Source organism: Nelumbo lutea, chromosome 7 (genome assembly GCF_056320005.1).
Source record: "Nelumbo lutea isolate HS-2025 chromosome 7, American lotus-T2T, whole genome shotgun sequence".
NCBI lineage: Eukaryota > Viridiplantae > Streptophyta > Magnoliopsida > Proteales > Nelumbonaceae > Nelumbo > Nelumbo lutea.
This window is the reverse complement of record NC_142690.1, coordinates 11,911,451-11,929,167: the sequence shown is the minus strand read 5'-3', so window position 1 is coordinate 11,929,167 and position 17,717 is coordinate 11,911,451. Positions and strand designations below refer to the sequence as shown.

Genomic DNA, 17,717 nt, shown 5'->3' with positions numbered 1-17,717 from the left:
ATTTATTTGCAACTGATGTAAAGTTATAGTAGTGCATATGATTTCAATGCAAATTATGATTTATTTTTATTCTAAAACAAATTAAATTAGAATTTGTATTATTTCAATTTGCACTCCCAAACATTTGTACAAGTTCAAATAAAATTTGACTGCAACCAAATACAGCCCTAATATTTAGGCTCCATTTGGTTCATGGGAATAGGGGTCTGGAATCAGAATCGGAATTGGAATGGGCTATTATGGTTCCAATTGTTTGGTTGGGAAGAATCGGAATCCCATTCCTTTTCTTGCTGAAGTGCATTACCCCATTTGAGGGAATTGCCATTCTTTACCCCTCTCTTGGGAATGAAATCCCATTCCTATTGATTCTAATTCCTATTTTTATTTATATCTGAACCAAACAGACTATGAGAATGAATCATTCCGATTCCAATTTCAAAGGATTTCGATCCTGACTGCAAGCAAAACGGACCCTTAATAATTAATAGAGTAATTGATTAAATGAATGGGTCCGATTTCCTACTCACCACATTCTATTGCCCTTCCTACTAACTTAATGACTTGGTGACATCTGTCCCATGCCTTGTTTGACATCCCTCCCTTGTGTAATATGCTCTCTCGTTTTTCTTTTCTCTATTTGCAGACCTTTGATTGAAAGTTGAAACCCTAAATAGGCAGGAAATCCTATCATTCTCTCTTAAATAAAAAAGAAGCACGATAGACAAATTTTGAAGCTTTTCTAATAAAACATTTTTTTTCTTTTTAAAAAATATGTACTTTTTGGATGTCATAATGAGTTGGGGGTTCTGCCTGGATTCACTAGGAAGAAAAAAACTACCGGAGGCGGTGAAGCAGAAGCAAATCATAACTACTTTGTTCGACAATCATTGTGAAGGAATAGTTGGGGGTTCAGTTTAGATTGATTATAAAGCAAAAATGGGAGAATAACTGATCAATCCAGCTCAGAATTCTTAACCCCACCTCACAGGGGGATGAATCCTGACCGTGAATGACCATGAATTGATGTCAAATCCACGGGCAGGATATGGTTTATGAGATGCTACTAATAGACTATGGGGGCAGTAATTTCAGAATTAATTCTGCATTCAGCTGCAGTGTATTTCTCGTAAGAAAAAAATAGCAGAGGTAATGCTTTCAAACAAACCAGAAAATGACCCCTGTCAGTTGTGAAGAAATACCTTGACCAATCTACAATTGGTTTTGCTTCCGTTCCCAACAAGCTTTAACCATTATACCAATGGGTCTTTTTGTTTTTTCAATTTCTTTTGGTAAATGGGTTTTTAACGTCCTATTAATTTTGGCCATTAATTGAACATTAAACGACGAGGAATGAATTTGGAGACTAGTTGAAGCCAATAATAAAAGCTCCCACCCATTTAGCATTGTTTAAATGAACCAATAGGATGGATAAAATCTATTATTAACTATGAACAGAAACAAGAGAAAAAGGAATTGATGGGAGGACGATGATACTGTTGAGCAGCGCTAGATGGGGGAGTGGGAGATGTTTCACGTAGAAATTGTTGCACATAATAATGAGGTCACATGTCACCTACGTCATTGAATTAGTAGGAAGGGCAGCAAAATGGGGTTAATAGGAAATCCGGACTGAGAGTTGGGAGGGGTTATTTGTGTCTGGCCCACGAAAAAGGAGATGAACTGAAAAGTATATCCAAACTGTTTTGATGGTTCAGACAAGTTTTCCTCAAGAGAAGAAGAAGAAGAAGAGAGGAGAAGAAAGGAGAAATCAGTTAAATTAGAGAGACCAAACCCGAACCCAACCCGACTTGGATTGGGTTAGGGTTGAAATTCTTGAACCCGGCCTTAATTCGGTTGGGTTAGGGTTGACCCCTCGGGCAACCCGATCCAACCTGAACCTGACCCCTATAATACTAGACTACTAGTCTACAACTCTACTACATGTCATATATATATTATTCTGATTTGTTTAGATGCACGATAGTTATATAGCCCCCCCTATATACTATCATGCATTTCTTTAAGTAATTCATAGGTACTTGATTACTTGTCTTTGCCTTTTGTCTTGTAATTTTTATGTGTGACCAAATTCAAATTATTTGCTTGATCCTATGAATTGTTATTAGTGATTTTATTTTTTTAATTTTATGTTTCATTATTGTTAATTTCATGAATTTATATTTTTAAGAAAAATTCTATCATAGGTCATAACTCATGATAAATAAATACTTATTTTTCTACTAAATTTCAAGGGATGGGAAGGTTGGGTTGGGCCCAACCTGAAGTTGACATCGGGTTGGATTGGGATGGGTTAGGGTTGAAGGAATTAGTTAGGGTTAGGGTTAGGGTTGAGTAGGTCGGGTTGGGTTAGGGTTGGGATTGGGGGTTTAGAACATAGGGTTGAGTTAGGGTTGGCCTCAATCCGACCTAACCCGGCCCGACTTGCAGCCCTACTTTTATTTTATTAATTAAGGGTATAAAGACAAATATGCCCCCTATGGGATGACAATTCACCACTTAAAGTCAAATGAAAAAGACTAAGTTACCCCTACTCGGCCAACTCTAACACAAACAAAGCAATGCACACATGTCATCATATATATCAATGAGAAAATAAGAGAAAATGAGCATTGCCCACGCAACAGCCTTGTTCACTACAATTTGTGAGAGTCTCTCGGTACTAAAATATGAGAATGAGCATTGTCCACGCAACTGAATTATCACCATTCATCCAAAAAATAGAAAAGAGTAATGGCGATTGTCTTCCCTACTTATTTGCTTTGTTTTTTTTTTAAATCTTCTTCTCCTTCATTTCTCTTCAGTTCCCTTCCCGATTACACTTTCGATGGCCTTGTCGACCCCTTTCTTTTCTTTCTTCTCCTAGCATTCTCACATTGCTAGAGAGAGAGAAAAGAAGGGTGTCAGACAGGGAAATTGGTGGGTGTGGCCTTCTGCAGAGGAAGGGAGGCCAAAATGTCTGGTCTTGATTCTAATTCTGCAGATGGCCTTAGCATGAACTTCACAGGGGAGCCAATTGTTTGTTACTCGCCAACCATGATCACGGCTGGCGGAATTTGGGAAGGTGACAACCCCCTGGACTACTCCCTTCCTCTTTTCACCTTGCAGCTTGGCCTGATCGTCATTATCACTCGCATTCTTGTCTTCATCCTAAAGCCCTTCCGCCAACCCAGAGTCGTGTCTGAAATCCTCGTAAGCATACATATACTACACCTTGAACTCAACTGCATCGCATCGATCTTTTTGTTGTTTTTGCTTTGTACGTAGATGTAAAGACGAATTAATGAATGCAGGGAGGTGTGATTTTGGGCCCATCTGTCCTTGGGAGGAGCAAGACCTTTACTGAGATTGTATTCCCGTTGAGGAGTATCACGTTGATAGAGACAATGGCAAACGTAGGACTTCTCTACTATTTGTTTCTAGTTGGAGTGGAGATGGACCTCACCATGATTAAGCGCACAAAGAAGAAAGCATTTGCCATCGCTATTGCTGGTATGTTCCTGCCATTTGCCATCGGAATTATATTCATGTCCTTCACAAGCCGAAACACCGGTGTGAGCCATAGCACTTCATCTATATTCTACCTAGCAGTTGCCCTCTCTGTAACTGCCTTCCCAGTGGTAGCACGCATCTTGGCAGAGCTTAAACTCCTCAACACTGAGTTGGGGAAGATCGCCATGTCTGCAGCCCTTGTTAATGATATGTGTGCATGGATGTTACTTGCTGTGGCCGTTGCCCTATCTGGGAATGATTCAAACAACATGGCCCCACTTGGCATGGTGTTCACCACCATCTGCTACGTTGGGTTTTGCATCTTTGTCGTAAGGCCTGCCATTGAATGGATCGTAGAACGCACTCCAGAGGGTGAGAACTTCAGTGACTTCCATATTTGCCTCATCCTCACTGGTGTCATGGTATTTGGGTTCATCAACGATGCTGTGGGCACCCATTCCATCTTTGGTGCATTTTTCTTTGGTCTTGTCATACCCAATGGTCATCTCGGAGTTGTACTCATTGAAAAGCTTGAAGATTTTGTCTCAGGATTGCTTCTTCCCCTCTTCTTCGCCGTTAATGGCCTGAGAACTGATGTCGGGGCTATTCAGGGGTTTGGCAGCTGGTCTACTTTGATCCTGCTCGCTGTCTTGGCCTGTCTTGGCAAAGTATTTGGCACACTATTCGTTTCTTTCTTATACAAGATGCCAATGCGTGAAGGGGTTAGTCTTGGACTGCTGATGAACACCAAAGGCCTTATCGAAATTATCATCCTCAACATTGGAAGGGAACATGGGGTACAAATATTCTCTCTCTCTCTCTCCACGACTTGCTAATCATACCAACTTCACAGCATGTTTACAATTGAATTCAATTTACTCCTCACAGAACGCGCCTCACACCACCTTACAGCCATGCATGGGAATATCTCCCATCCATGAATGCATGACAACGTACAAGTACAGGAGATATTCCGAATGTGCCGTTGCACGTGCTGTAGTGAGGAGCAAATCCAAATTCTTCCTAATGCATGACTGCCACATGCCGTGAAGGAGATGGGATTTCATCCTCACAAAATTGCTCCTCACCTTGCACAACCGGCCCTGCGTTGGGAACGAGTCCACAGGGGTTAGAAGGTATCTTATTGGCAGAAGATCCCAACTCATTGGGAACACCTCAGTACTTATATGTTTTCATCCTCACATTTGTGCTGTGAGGAAGATGTTCTCAATGCACGGTTAAGTGTTGTGAGGTCAGGGTGAGTACCAAATCCGGATTAACTGTGAGGTTGGTGTGAGAGCAAATCCAATTTACACGATTGTAATTAATTATTTTGCTTCTGACCTTCACAAAAACACACACCACACACTTGTATACTGGGTGGATAGGTTCTGGATGAACAATCATTTTCAGTCATGGTGATTGCGGCGATTGTGATGACGAGCCTTATCACACCCATCGTGACGACTATCTACAAACCCACAAGGCGATTTTTACCCTATAAGCGTAGGACGATTCAGATGTCGAAGCCTGAGAGTGAGCTCCGAATACTGTCTTGCATTCACAGCCCTCGCAATGTCCCGACCATCATCAGCCTTATTGACGCCGCTCATCCTACAAAGAAGTCCCCAATTTGTGTCTACGCTCTCCATCTTGTTGAGCTCACTGGTCGAGCCTCCGCCATGTTGATCGTCCACAACACTCGCAAGTCCGGTCACCCTGCTCTTAACCGCACTCAAGCGCAGTCAGACCATATCGTTAATGCCTTCGAGAACTACAGGCAACACACTTCAGGCATCGCCATCCAGCCTCTCACGGCCATCTCTCCCTACTCCACCATGCATGAGGACATCTGCAACCTTGCTGAGGACAAGCGTGTTACGTTTATCATCCTTCCATTCCACAAGCAACAAACAGTTGATGGTGGTATGGAGGCCACAAACCCTGCCTTCCGTAGTGTAAATCAGAATGTCTTGGCCAACGCTCCTTGCTCCGTCGGCATCCTTGTTGATCGGGGCTTTACTAGGTCGGCAAGAGTGGGAAGCAACCACGACACTCACCACGTTGCCATGCTCTTCTTTGGTGGACCAGATGATCGAGAGGCGTTGGCTTATGCATGGAGGATGACAACCCACCCTAATGTTAAGTTGTCATTGCTACGCTTCCTTCCAGGGAATGATACCAGCGAAATCATAGTGGCAGCTGGCAATGAAACTGAGGATTCAAGTATTTTGACAGTGGTAACCGACAACGATAAGGAGAAGCAGCTCGACGAAGAATACATAAATGAGTTCAGGCTAAGAACCGTCCACAATGAGTCAGTCACGTACAGAGAGAAGATTGTTAAAAATGGGGAGGAGACTGTAGCGGCCATACGGTCCATTGATAACATACATGACCTGTACATAGTAGGGAGAAGCCATGGTGTGGTATCGCCTCTCACGGCTGGTCTCACCGACTGGAGTGAGTGCCCAGAGTTGGGGGCGATTGGGGACTTGTTGGCATCATCGGACTTTGCAGCCACGGTATCGGTACTTGTAGTGCAGCAGTACGCAGGGGCAGGAAATCATGCAGATGGGATGGGGACAACAGACAGTGCAGCACAGCTCCAACAAAATGATCAAGACAAGGCAGGGAACGCTGGAGGTGGTACTTTTCAAAATCAACCCCTGGCCATGGAGGTGTAGCTAGCACTCAAGGGAAGGGGTGGGGCGACTTTTTAAATTGGGTAGGGCTCCCATTCATCAATATAATATTGGTGTGGTTAGTAAGGAATTGCTCTGATAATGTGGGAAACAAAAAACTACCTTGTTTGACAAGAATTGTAATGTAGATATCCAAAAGGGGAAAAAAAACAAGAATAGCAATGGGATTGGACCAAATTTTGTTTTATGGTTCCACATCATCATCTTCTTCTTCATTAATTTCCTCTTTTCTTTTCTGTTCTTTCAATTTGTCTTTTTTTTTGTTCATCATGGAGCTAAACAAGAAGTCCCCAAACCCATAGCCCACCAAAACTCTGATGAGAAGGGGATTTGATCCCAAGTCTCCCCTCATCCAGTCAGATAATTTACCATTCTAAGCCACACATCATCAGTTGGTTATTATGGTTCCACACAGCTTTGTGCATGCACTTGAAAAGATTACACTCTCATAGTTTGCTAGTCCCAATACCTAGAAGGCAATAATTTCAAGGCACAAATATTGACTAAAATAGGACACACTTTGTAATTTGGAAACATTAATGAAATATAGTTCAGTAGTACTAAAGAGTTTTGCATGTCATTTGGGTCATACATGTAATCCTTGCCAACAACATCAACATATATATACCTTTTATGCAAAACTTTAAATCTTGAGAGCGGATGGATGGATTTTATTTGTTACCCGGAATTTTGTCAAAAACCTTCCAGATCATCAAAAACCTCTGTTGCTAGGCTCCTAGGTTCTCCGTGCACTGATGGGTTTGGGATCTTTACCAAATAATATAATTATTAGATCATTAGTAACATGACCTTGAAAAAAAAAAAAAAAAGGTTAACTTCTCGATCTTGATTTGGGTTACGAAATTGTGTATAATTTTATTTATTTAGGGAGATTTAAAAGATTTAAGAAGAGCTTTGTTTTGATTTGATAATCAATCGAATTTTAATTAAAAACCATATATGAATTATATTAAATAAACTATTTGGTGAGACTCGGTGCTCGTTTGGAATAGCTTTCTCATTTGTCAGGTGGGATCCACCTGAGTAGCCTATTTTACTAAGCCACTTATTAAAATCAGCTTCACCACAGTCAATTTCTTGGCTGAATGTGAAAGCCTATTTCGGCTTTCCTGGTTTTTAACCAAACAAAGCTTCGAGGCCTTCCGTGTGAAACCCATCTTGCAAACCTAGAAGCCGCTGCATGAAATCCTCATGAATGTTTGAAGAGTGGCTTCTTCATTGTGGTTATTTGGCAGCTAAAGCAACTCAGCCAAAGCTTAGGCTCTCCCATTTCCCAAACAGGGCCTCATTGCCCGCATGGAAAGGGCGAATTACGTGAAAAGCCTGTATTCTTGGCTCTTGAGAAAAGAAGTGGCCATGTGGAGTGGATGAGAGAGAAACCTGTATAAGGGTCCTTGTTTTAGTGTGTATTTATAACAGTGTTTTTAGACGATTTAGACCAAAGGCGGTTGAACCAATAACCAGTAACTCAATTAGTGTTTATTTGGTTTGAACCTGACAAGATTGGTCTATATGGAGGTATTAAGCAAAACATGATTGGTAAGAGTTTGATGTAGCTAAGCAATAAGAAGAAAAATGAAAAAATAACTTAACAAATAAGAGAGAGAAGATAAATTGGATGAGTATAGATAATAAAATTACATAGAGGCTAGCTAGGTAACATAATTTCGGGACTCAATCAAGAGATTATTCTCTTGACACTCAAAAACTATGTTCCCGACTCTTACCTAGAAAGGTAAAATTTAGATGTTTCAAGCTTGAAAATAGATGGTTTTACATAAAGAAAAATATAGATGTCAAATTGGAAACTGGCTTGGAAATCCAGTATTAAATTAGTTGTTAAAAATTCACTAATAAATTAGGTGTTAGAACTTAGAAGCCAAGGTGCAAACTAACTATTAGAAATCTACCAACCAAAATAGTCATTTATAATTTCATTTGTTTTTTAATAAAAATGATTTGGTGTTTCTTTTTCTTTTTTTTGGTAAACAAAGATGGTGTTTGGAAGTGTGGGTACTTTTGGGGACCGATTTTCAAAAAAAAAGCCAATGCTTCCAAGACCCATTTTTTCACAAAAAAAAAAATGCTTCTGCCACATAGGTAGTGAGCAACACTATGTTGTTTGGTAAGGTGCTTTTCATAACTGTTTTTCATGTATGTGCTAACAGGTAAGTAGTGTGTCCGGAAGCACGCCATTAAACACTCTGGAACACCAGTTTAAACATTTTTAAATTTTTACCGTTTCTCAAACTACTAACATAGTAATTGGGTGAAAATGGATCGTATCCACAGGGAAGCAAGTGAAAAATTAATATATACTTAGATCTAGACAACAAAATGCATTCGGGAATGACATAAAATACGAAAATAAAATCTATTGTTGTTGAGAGTAATGTTTCAAATTTAAACAAGATAATAAATAAAAATCATAATCTAGTAAAGTATGGGAATCAACAAAGGAAATAAAGTAAATAAATAAAAAATGATCCAGAATACGGATCCGGTGGTGGTAGTTGCAGATCGGTTAGACAGCTTGCAGAAACCCCTCCTAACAAGAACCAGACATCTGTTCTTTCTACAACCCTCGAACCCCTCGAAACACCTTAGCCTTGAATTGAACGAATTCAGATATATAAAATAGAGAAATGAAAAAGAATTAAATCTAAAAGATTACGGAAATAAAAATAACAAAAAAGAAAAAAAAGAAAAAAAAAAGAATGGTTGATCAGATCCAGTAGCGATCATTGCAGAATGGTTGAACAGCTTGCAGGAACCTCTCTTGACAAGATCTAGATGTACTCCCCTTCTACAACCCTTGAACTCCTCAAGAAACTTTAGCCTTGTTAATTGGGTGAATTGACCAATCCCTTCTACAAGGCCCCTAGGACCTTTTTTGTAGAGAATGGTGGATACAACTAGATATAGGGAGAAAGATGGGGGCAGCAACTGAGATTTAGCAAATTTAGGGACACCCTAGGATTTCTAATGGATGCTAAGATGGTTTTGGGTGATCATATTGCTGAAAAATAAAAGGAGAGGGTGCCAAATGTTATATAGGGCTGAGATTTGGGCGCTCAGAAATGGAGGGTGTAGATTATAACATCTAAGGTTGAAGGGTTAAGATTAAAAGAATGGGTGATTTGGATGTGAAGGGCTGGATGGTGAGGATTAGCAGAATAGGTGGCTTCCTAGGGTTTAAAAACTATAAAGGAGAGCGCTAAAATGAGTGGTTGAGATTAAAAGAGGTGGAGGGTGGAGATTAAACACCTAGGGTGGCTAGGGTTTGTTAGGAGTGAAAAGATTAGGTTGAAAAGGCTCCCTACAGTTTGCTAAGGAGAGGGGAGCATGGTAATATAATAGGATGGGCCCCAACTGGGTTTAGCTTATAGGAGGCGTCCTCCTATTCTCAATTCTTTACAAAAACACCCCCTCTCTCAGTTGGTCTTCACACCAGCTTCCCAAAAACTTTAATTCAGCCTAGAAAACTTTCTAGTTTTTTGTATAATTTGCACAGAGACTCTCATAGGTCACATAATTGATTTTAACTGGGAAAATGTTACAATTTGACTATTCTAAGGCAAAAAATACTCCTGAATTTTTGCCCTTAAGGCATCAAAATGCAGGGTTATCACACCCCCTAACTTAAACATTGCGAGTCCCTTAGCAATGCAACCTTAAAATTACACTGAGTATATAGATCTTTCTCATTACAATGTCATCCCTAACAGAATTAATCAAGCATCATGATTCCAACATTCTCAAACTCTGTATAGATAGGTATTGGGCTTTAGGGGTAAAACTGTCTTATTTTGAATATTAATGAAACATGGCTTAAAAATGTTATTTACCTTTCCATTTGTAAACTGTCTTGATAGGATGAGATTGATTTTAAAATCAAACAAGTATTCTTATTATTTCTGATAGCGGATTTTTACCATTGAACTTATTTTTATTGTTATCTTTCACTGTTTTACACGAATCTCAACACTTGACTTAGGTGAAGAGACCCGATTATTAAGTGTTAGGCAAATATCTTTGGCATTCCCTTTTCTGTTTGACGTGAATCTCGACACTTGACCTAGGTGAAGAGACCCGGTTACTAAGTCTAGGGTGTCCATTGACCTTTTATTCTCTCTCCCCCTCTCTCTCTCTCTCTCTCTCTCTCTCTCTCTCTCTCTCTCTCTTTGCAACACTGTTCAGGGTAGTCCACTGTCTTTTAACAATTTAAAGAATTTTGTCTAAATTCTCAATCTTTCTCTTCCTGTCTTGACAGGGGCAAACTTGGGAGTATTTTCTAATTTCTAAATGGTTTTGACAATATTCAAACATGACCAATTTTTTAGACTCCTATCACTTGCTACAAATTTCTACATAATTCAATATTCTTTTATCAATTTCCTTAACTTTTTCTATTTGGGAATCTCTTTTAATGGAAAATTTTTAATATTTCAGTGAACTTTTAATTCTCCATCTTTAATGGCTTAGTTTCATTACTTTTTTTTTTCAATTTTTCTCTCTCTTTCCTCACCCCCAGCTTAAATGTCATTGTCCCTAATGGCATGACTAGAATGATGCAAAGAAGATTTGGGCCAAAGGGAACAACGAGTAGGGTTTTCCTGAGGGGTTCAAGGTATGCCACCTAGTCTTGAATTAAGAAAAAAAAGCTCTAATCCTAAAAGTAGAAAACTAAAAATGACGTTGGGTTGTCTCCCAACCAATGCTAAGTTTAACGTCTTCAGGTAGACATAACTGGATCACCCAAACTAAAGGTTGCAACTCCTCTATTCTCAGATACTCCTTCTATGTATGGTTTAAGCCTTTCGCCATTGACCTTGAACATGGTTTCATTCTTGGGATCAACTATTCTAACCGCACCATGCTCAAACACTTTATCAACAATAAATGACCCATCCCATATGGATTTTAATTTCCCCGAAAACAACTGTAACCTAGAATTAAAGAGCCAAACTTTTTGACTAGGTTCAAATGTTTTTCAAGAGATGTTTTTATCATGAACGCTTTCATTTTGGCTTTATAAATGCAAAAGTTTTCATAGGCTTCATTACGAAGTTCTTCCAGCTTAGAGCTCGGTGGGGTCCGTCTTGGGTTAAATCCTAGTTGCACTTTTTGATGGCCCAATAAACTCGATGCTCTAATTTTACAGGAAGAAGGTAAACTTTGCCGAAGACTAGCCTATAAGGAGACGTGCCAATGGGAGCTTTATATGCAATCCGATAAGCCCAAAGTGCATCAACCAATCTGTCAGGCCAATCTTTTCGGTCTAGCCTAACAGATTTTTGTAGAATACTCTTAATTTCCCAATTGGAAACTTCCACTTGTCTATTTGTTTGAGGATGGTAAGGGGTTGCTATCTTATGAATGATTCCATATTTACGGAGCAAAGCACAGAATTGTAAATTAGTGAAATGTGACCCCCGTCACTAATGATTGCTCGCAAGCACCCAAACCTAGAGAAAATGTTCTTTTGCACAATTTTCATTACAATTTTGTGGTCAATGGTCCGGGTTGCTTCCGCCTCAATACATTTTGACGCATAATCAACAACCACCAGGATGTATTCGTAACCGGATGATGGCGGAAATGGTCCCATGAAATTAATACCCCAAACATCGAAGATTTATACAATTAGAATGATATTAAATGGCATCATATACCTACGGGACATATTCCCAATATCTTGGCATCTTAGGCAATTTTTACTAAAAGCATGGGCATCCTTAAATAAATATGGCCAATAAAAGCCACTTTGTAGTACTTTGGTCGCCGTTTTCTTCCCCGAAAAATGCCCCCCACAAGCAAGAGTGTGACAAAAATAATGATACTTTGGTGTTCAGACTCAGGGATGCATCTTCAGATTACTTGATCCGAATAGAGATGGAATAGCTCAGGGTCTTCCCAGAAATAATATTTGAGCTGTGAGAAGAATCTATCATTCTCATTCTTGGAACACCCCTTAAGAATTTTACCCACTGCTAAATAGTTGATAATATGAGCAAACCATGGAGGTGTGCTATGGGAGACCGCTAAGAGGTGTTCATCTGGAAAAGAGTAGTCATGCATGGGTTTACTCTTCTCAATTTGGATTTTGGACAGATGATTAGCTACTACATTTTTAGAGCCCTTTTTATCCCGAATCTCAAGGTCAAATTCTTGTAAAAGAATGATCCATTTGATGAGCCTACGTTTGGCTTCTTTCTTAGACAACAAATGTCTTAAGGCCGAGTGATCAGAATAGACAACCACTTTGATGCCCAATAGGTACTGGAGGAATTTTTCGGAGCAAACAATACAGTTAACAATTCTTTCTCTATGGTGGTATAATTCAATTGGGCTTCCGAGAGGGTACGACTTGCATAATAGATCACCACAGGATGTTTATCCACATTTTTTTTCCAAAACAGCTCCAATGGTATGGTCGGAGGCATCACACATGATTTCAGAGGATAAAGACCAGTCGGGAGGTTACGAAATTGGAGTCTTGGTTAGTGCCCCTTTCAAATACTCGAGGACCTTAAGACCTGTGTCATCAAAGTTGAATGAGACATCTTTTGCTAGGAGGTTGCACAATGGTCTAGAAAATTGGGAGAAGTCCTTAATAAAACGTCAGTAGAAGCCGACATGTCCAAAAAAGAATGGATTTGCTTGAAAGAAGTGGGAGGTGGAAGTTTAGAGATTATGTCAATTTTTGCTTTATCCACCTCGATACCCCGTTTAGAAACTATGTGGCCTAAAACAATGCCTTCTTTGACCATAAAATGACTCTTCTCCTAATTGAGGACAAAGTTTGTCTTGATACATCGTTGAAAAACTTTTCATAAGTGTTCGAGACATGATTTGATGGAATCCCCAAAGGTTGAGAAATCATCCATAAATATTTCTAGGAAATCACCTATCATTTCCAAAAAAATTGCCATCATGCACCTCTGAAAGGTTGTTGGTGCATTACATAATCCAAGCGGAATTCGTCGAAAGGCGAATGTTCCATAAGGGAAGGTAAAAGTTGTTTTCTCTTGGTCTTCGGGGTAAATGGGCACTTGGTTATACCTAGAATACCCATCTAAGAGGTAGAAATATTTTTGCCCGATGAGTTTTTCTAGAATTTGTTCAATGAAGGGAAAAGGGAAGTGGTCCCTTTTTGTCACTACGCTGAGTTTCCTAAAGTCAATGCACACTCGCCATCCCGTGGTAAGTCGGGCAGGGATTACTTCACCTTGATCATTAATGACCACGGTGAGTCCAACTTTCTTAGGCACCACTTAAGTAGGACTTACCCAATTGCTATCCAAGATCGGGTAGATAATACCCGCATCTAACCACTTAACTATTTCTTATTTGACCACCTCTCTCATATTTGGGTTCAAAATTCTTTGCATCTCCCTATTAGGTTTGGCACCTTCCTCTGTATAAATATGGTGCATACAAATGGATGGACTAATACCTTTCAGATTAGCTACTAACCAACCAATAGCACCCCTATACTCCTTTAATGCCTCAATCAATTTCTCTTCCTGTCTAGGGGTTAAGTCTGTGACTATGATCACCGACAGTGTTTGGTCGGGTCCTAAAAACACATACTTAAGGGAGTCCAGTAAGGGCTTTAGTTCTAGTTGTGGGGGAGATTCCAGAAAAGACACAGGTGGTTCACCCTTTAGTTTTGGTAGAGGTTCAACAATAGGCCAACATTGAAACGGGTGAGGAGACTTCATTAAGGCATTAGTTTCCTCCATCGGGTCATCTACTGTGGCCATATTGGTTTCTCTGTGGTTTCTTTCTACATCTATCGTACAACAATTCTTATTCTTTTCTGGGTAGGCAGAAGGACTTTCAGACTCATACAGGTCTTTACACCTTTCCTTCCTTTGAAAAGCTGAGGTTTCTATAACATTTTTTAATTCTGGGGTACTAAAGGTTATAGGATATTTGTATTGGGGAAGACCTAAGGATTCATCTCTGGGGTTTACAACCGGTTGACTAGGCATTGAATCATTTTCCTATTGCAGGTTAACTTCCCTAAGCAGAATTACTTAGCTCTTTAATTTTAGGATTGATTGCTGCTGAGCTAAGATTAGCTATTGGAGCTACCAAAACCTATCATCAAATGAATCGGTTTGATAAGGCTGGACCGGTTGGGTCATAGAGTAATCATTATACTCATAGTGAGCCTGAGCTATAGACCATTAAGAGTGCAAATTTGGCGGGGTGGTTTCTTGGGCTTGGGCCCAATAGGCAAAATTGGGTTGATTCTTCCACCCACGATTATATGGATTAAATGATGAGTTAACATTGGATTGGAGAAAATTGTTAGCTGCATGTAATTTCTCTGTGATTATTGGTTGACATAGGCCCGCCATAGGGCATTGACTCACATGATGGGCTGGGCTTGAATAGATGGAACATGTTGAGTAGGATGACAAGGTTGGGAATTGCTGACGATATGAAAGGATTTGGTCAAGTCTTTAGGCCATCCCATTGATCTTCTCTAGTTGTTGAGACACATAATTCCAATCTATTTGTGGCTTAGGTTGGAATTAGTTTCTCATTCCACACACTCCGGCCATTGCAATTTTTTTTCTTTTTTCTTTTTTATTTTTTGAAATTTGAAATTTTAATTTCAAATTTAGATATTGAAATTTAAATTCTAAAATTTAAACTCAAATTTGTTTTTTTTTACTTTTTTTATTTTTTATAATTCAAAATTTAAATTTTTGGAATTCTAAATTCAAATTCAGATTTTGAAATTTAAATTCCTAAAGTTAAAATACAAATTTGAATTTTTTAATTTTTTATTATTTTTTTAAAGTCAAACAAATCAACCACACGACCTAGGGGCTGACCTAGTGTTTCCTAAACTAGTGGTTCAACCAATGTGAATTCTTTTAGGTTCACTTGGAATTACACCACTTCCTTTGAATTAGTCAGGTAAGAGGTGGGGATGTGGGAGACTCCCCTTGATCTCGCAAGGACCTAATTAAGTAACCACAAAACCTGCTTAGGCTTAGCCATTTAACCTCTTTCCTTAGACACCAACCACCGGTTATGGAAAGTAATTACAAACTTTCCTAAAATTCAGCACACCTTTGAACCAAGTGTGAGGCTTTCTTAAAGGATATTGCTATTCAAATTTTAAATTAGGGTTAGGGTGAGCCGCATGTGAATAGAGGTGATTTTTGGTCCAAGGAAGGGTGATGAAATCCTCACCTTATCTTATTTAAATTGGATACCCTTAAATGGATTAATGGAAAAGCATAATAAACACAACAAATGCAACTAATTACGATGCATGAACAAGTATTTCTAATATGCAATTAGCAATATAACATAAAAGAATAAAATAAATTAAGCAAGAGAAGTAATTAAAATAAAAAGAAACCCAGCACATTCATAACTAACAAACTAATTTCAGCAATTAAATAATCCTATATGATGCATGCTCTAGAACATATCAAATCCTAGATGTTGGAATGCAAATGCAAAACTTTTAAAATATTAATTTTTTTATTTTATTTTATTTTATTTTATTTTTGAAATTCAAATTCGAATTAAACAATTTCCTATTTAACAATTAATTATTCAATTAAAGCAACTAAAAGAAAATAAATTAAATAAAGCAACAAATAATAATTGCAAAAAAAAAAAAACAAAACAACAATTAATTGTGCTAAACAGAATTAATAACTACCAAAAATAAATTCTAACAAACTAATTGCTAATCTAAAAATTAAACTGAAAATAAAATGATCAAAAATAAAATTATTTAAGAAATAGATAAAATAAAAGAAGAAAAATACAAATCTAAAAAAATTAAACCAAAAATAAAATAAACAAAAGAAAAAATATACTGAATTATTTATATATATATATATATATATATATATATATATTGTTTTTTAATAAAATAAAAACACAAATCTAAAAATTAATACGAAAATAAAATTAACAAAAGAAAAATACTCTACAAAAATAAAATAAAATAAAATACTCTTCTTTATTTTAAATTTTAAAATAAAAAAGAAGAATAGATCTAGAAACAAAATGGAAGCAAAATACTACTAGAAAAAAATAAACTGGATCTAAAAAAATTAATTAAAATTTCAAAAATTACTATTCAACTAAAAAAAATGAGTTTAGAAATAAAAATAAAAAAATCAAAAGTAAAATGGAACGACTACACCTGAAACACAATCCAATTCTCTTCTCTTCTCTTCCATCCCACAATCCCACAACGCTCCGATACCCCACCTTTACTATTCGTCCTGTAGTATCAATGAGAAACAAGAATTAAACTGAGATAACGGATCAAATAATAAAACGAAAAAGAAAAAATAATGAAACAGATTCAGAAGAAGTAAATAAATTTTTTTATCCATGCTTCCCCAACATTGGTGCCAAAAACTTGGTGTGTCCGTAAGCGCATCGTTAAACACTCTGGAACACTAGTTTAAACATTTTTAATTTTTACTGTTTCTTAAACAAATACTAATGTAGTAAATGGGTGAGAATGGGTTGTATCCACAAGGAAGCAAGTGAAAAATTAATATATACTTAGATCCGAACAAGAGAACGCATTCGGGAATGGTAGAAAATACGAAAGTAAAATCTATTATTGTTGAAAGTAAATGTTTGAAATTTAAACAAGACAATTAATAAAAATCAATTTTAAATAAAGTATAGGAATCAACAAATAAAATTAAATAAATAAATAAATAAAAAGATCGAGAATCCAGATCCAGTGGCGGTAGCTGCAGTTTGGCCAGACAGCTTGCAGAAACCCCTTGAACCGAACGAATTCAGATATGCAAAACAGAGAAACGAAAAAGAATTTAATCTAAAAGATTGCGAAAATAAAAATAACAGAAAAGAAAATTAAGAAAAGAAATGATTGGTTGATCAGTTCTAGTGGCGGTAGTTGTAGAATGGTTGAACAACTTGTAGGAACCCCTCGCGACAAGATATGGGCATCCTCCCCTTCTACAACCCTTGAACACCTCAAGAAACCTTAGCCTTGTTAACTGGGTGAATTGACCAACCCTTCTACAGGGCCCCTAGGACCCTTTTTATAGAGAATGGTGGATACAACTGAAAATAGGGAGAAAGATGGGGGGCAGTTGGGATTTAGCAAAAGTTAGGGATGCCCTAGGGTTTCTAATGAATGGGTAAGATGGTTTTGGGGTGATCCTATGGCTAAAAAATAAAAGGAGAGGGTGTCCAATATTATGTAGGGTTGAGATTTGGGCGCCCAGAAATGGAGTGTGTAGATTAGAACATTTAGGGTTGAAGGGTTATGATTAAAAGAATAGGTGGTGACCAAGATTGAATGGTTGGGATATAAGATGGAGGGAGTAGCTGAGATTTGGAGGTGAGGGACTGAATAGTGAGGATTAGCAAAATAGGTGGTGCCCTAGGGTTTAAAGGGTATAAAGGAGAGCTCTAAAATGAGTGGTTGAAATTAAAAGAGGTGGA

General features: G+C 38.0%; 1 protein-coding gene across 1 annotated transcript; it reads left to right on the top strand.

The window, feature by feature from the left end:
- The first annotated feature begins 2,767 nt into the window (after positions 1 to 2,767).
- Positions 2,768 to 6,410, top strand: LOC148845121 (cation/H(+) antiporter 15-like). Its single transcript, XM_088955214.1, has 3 exons — positions 2,768 to 3,210; positions 3,312 to 4,307; positions 4,899 to 6,410. The coding sequence occupies exons 1-3, from the start codon at positions 2,974 to 2,976 to the stop codon at positions 6,195 to 6,197; spliced, it is 2,532 nt and encodes an 843-aa protein (XP_088811340.1). The 5' UTR covers positions 2,768 to 2,973; the 3' UTR covers positions 6,198 to 6,410.
- The last annotated feature ends 11,307 nt before the right edge of the window (positions 6,411 to 17,717 follow it).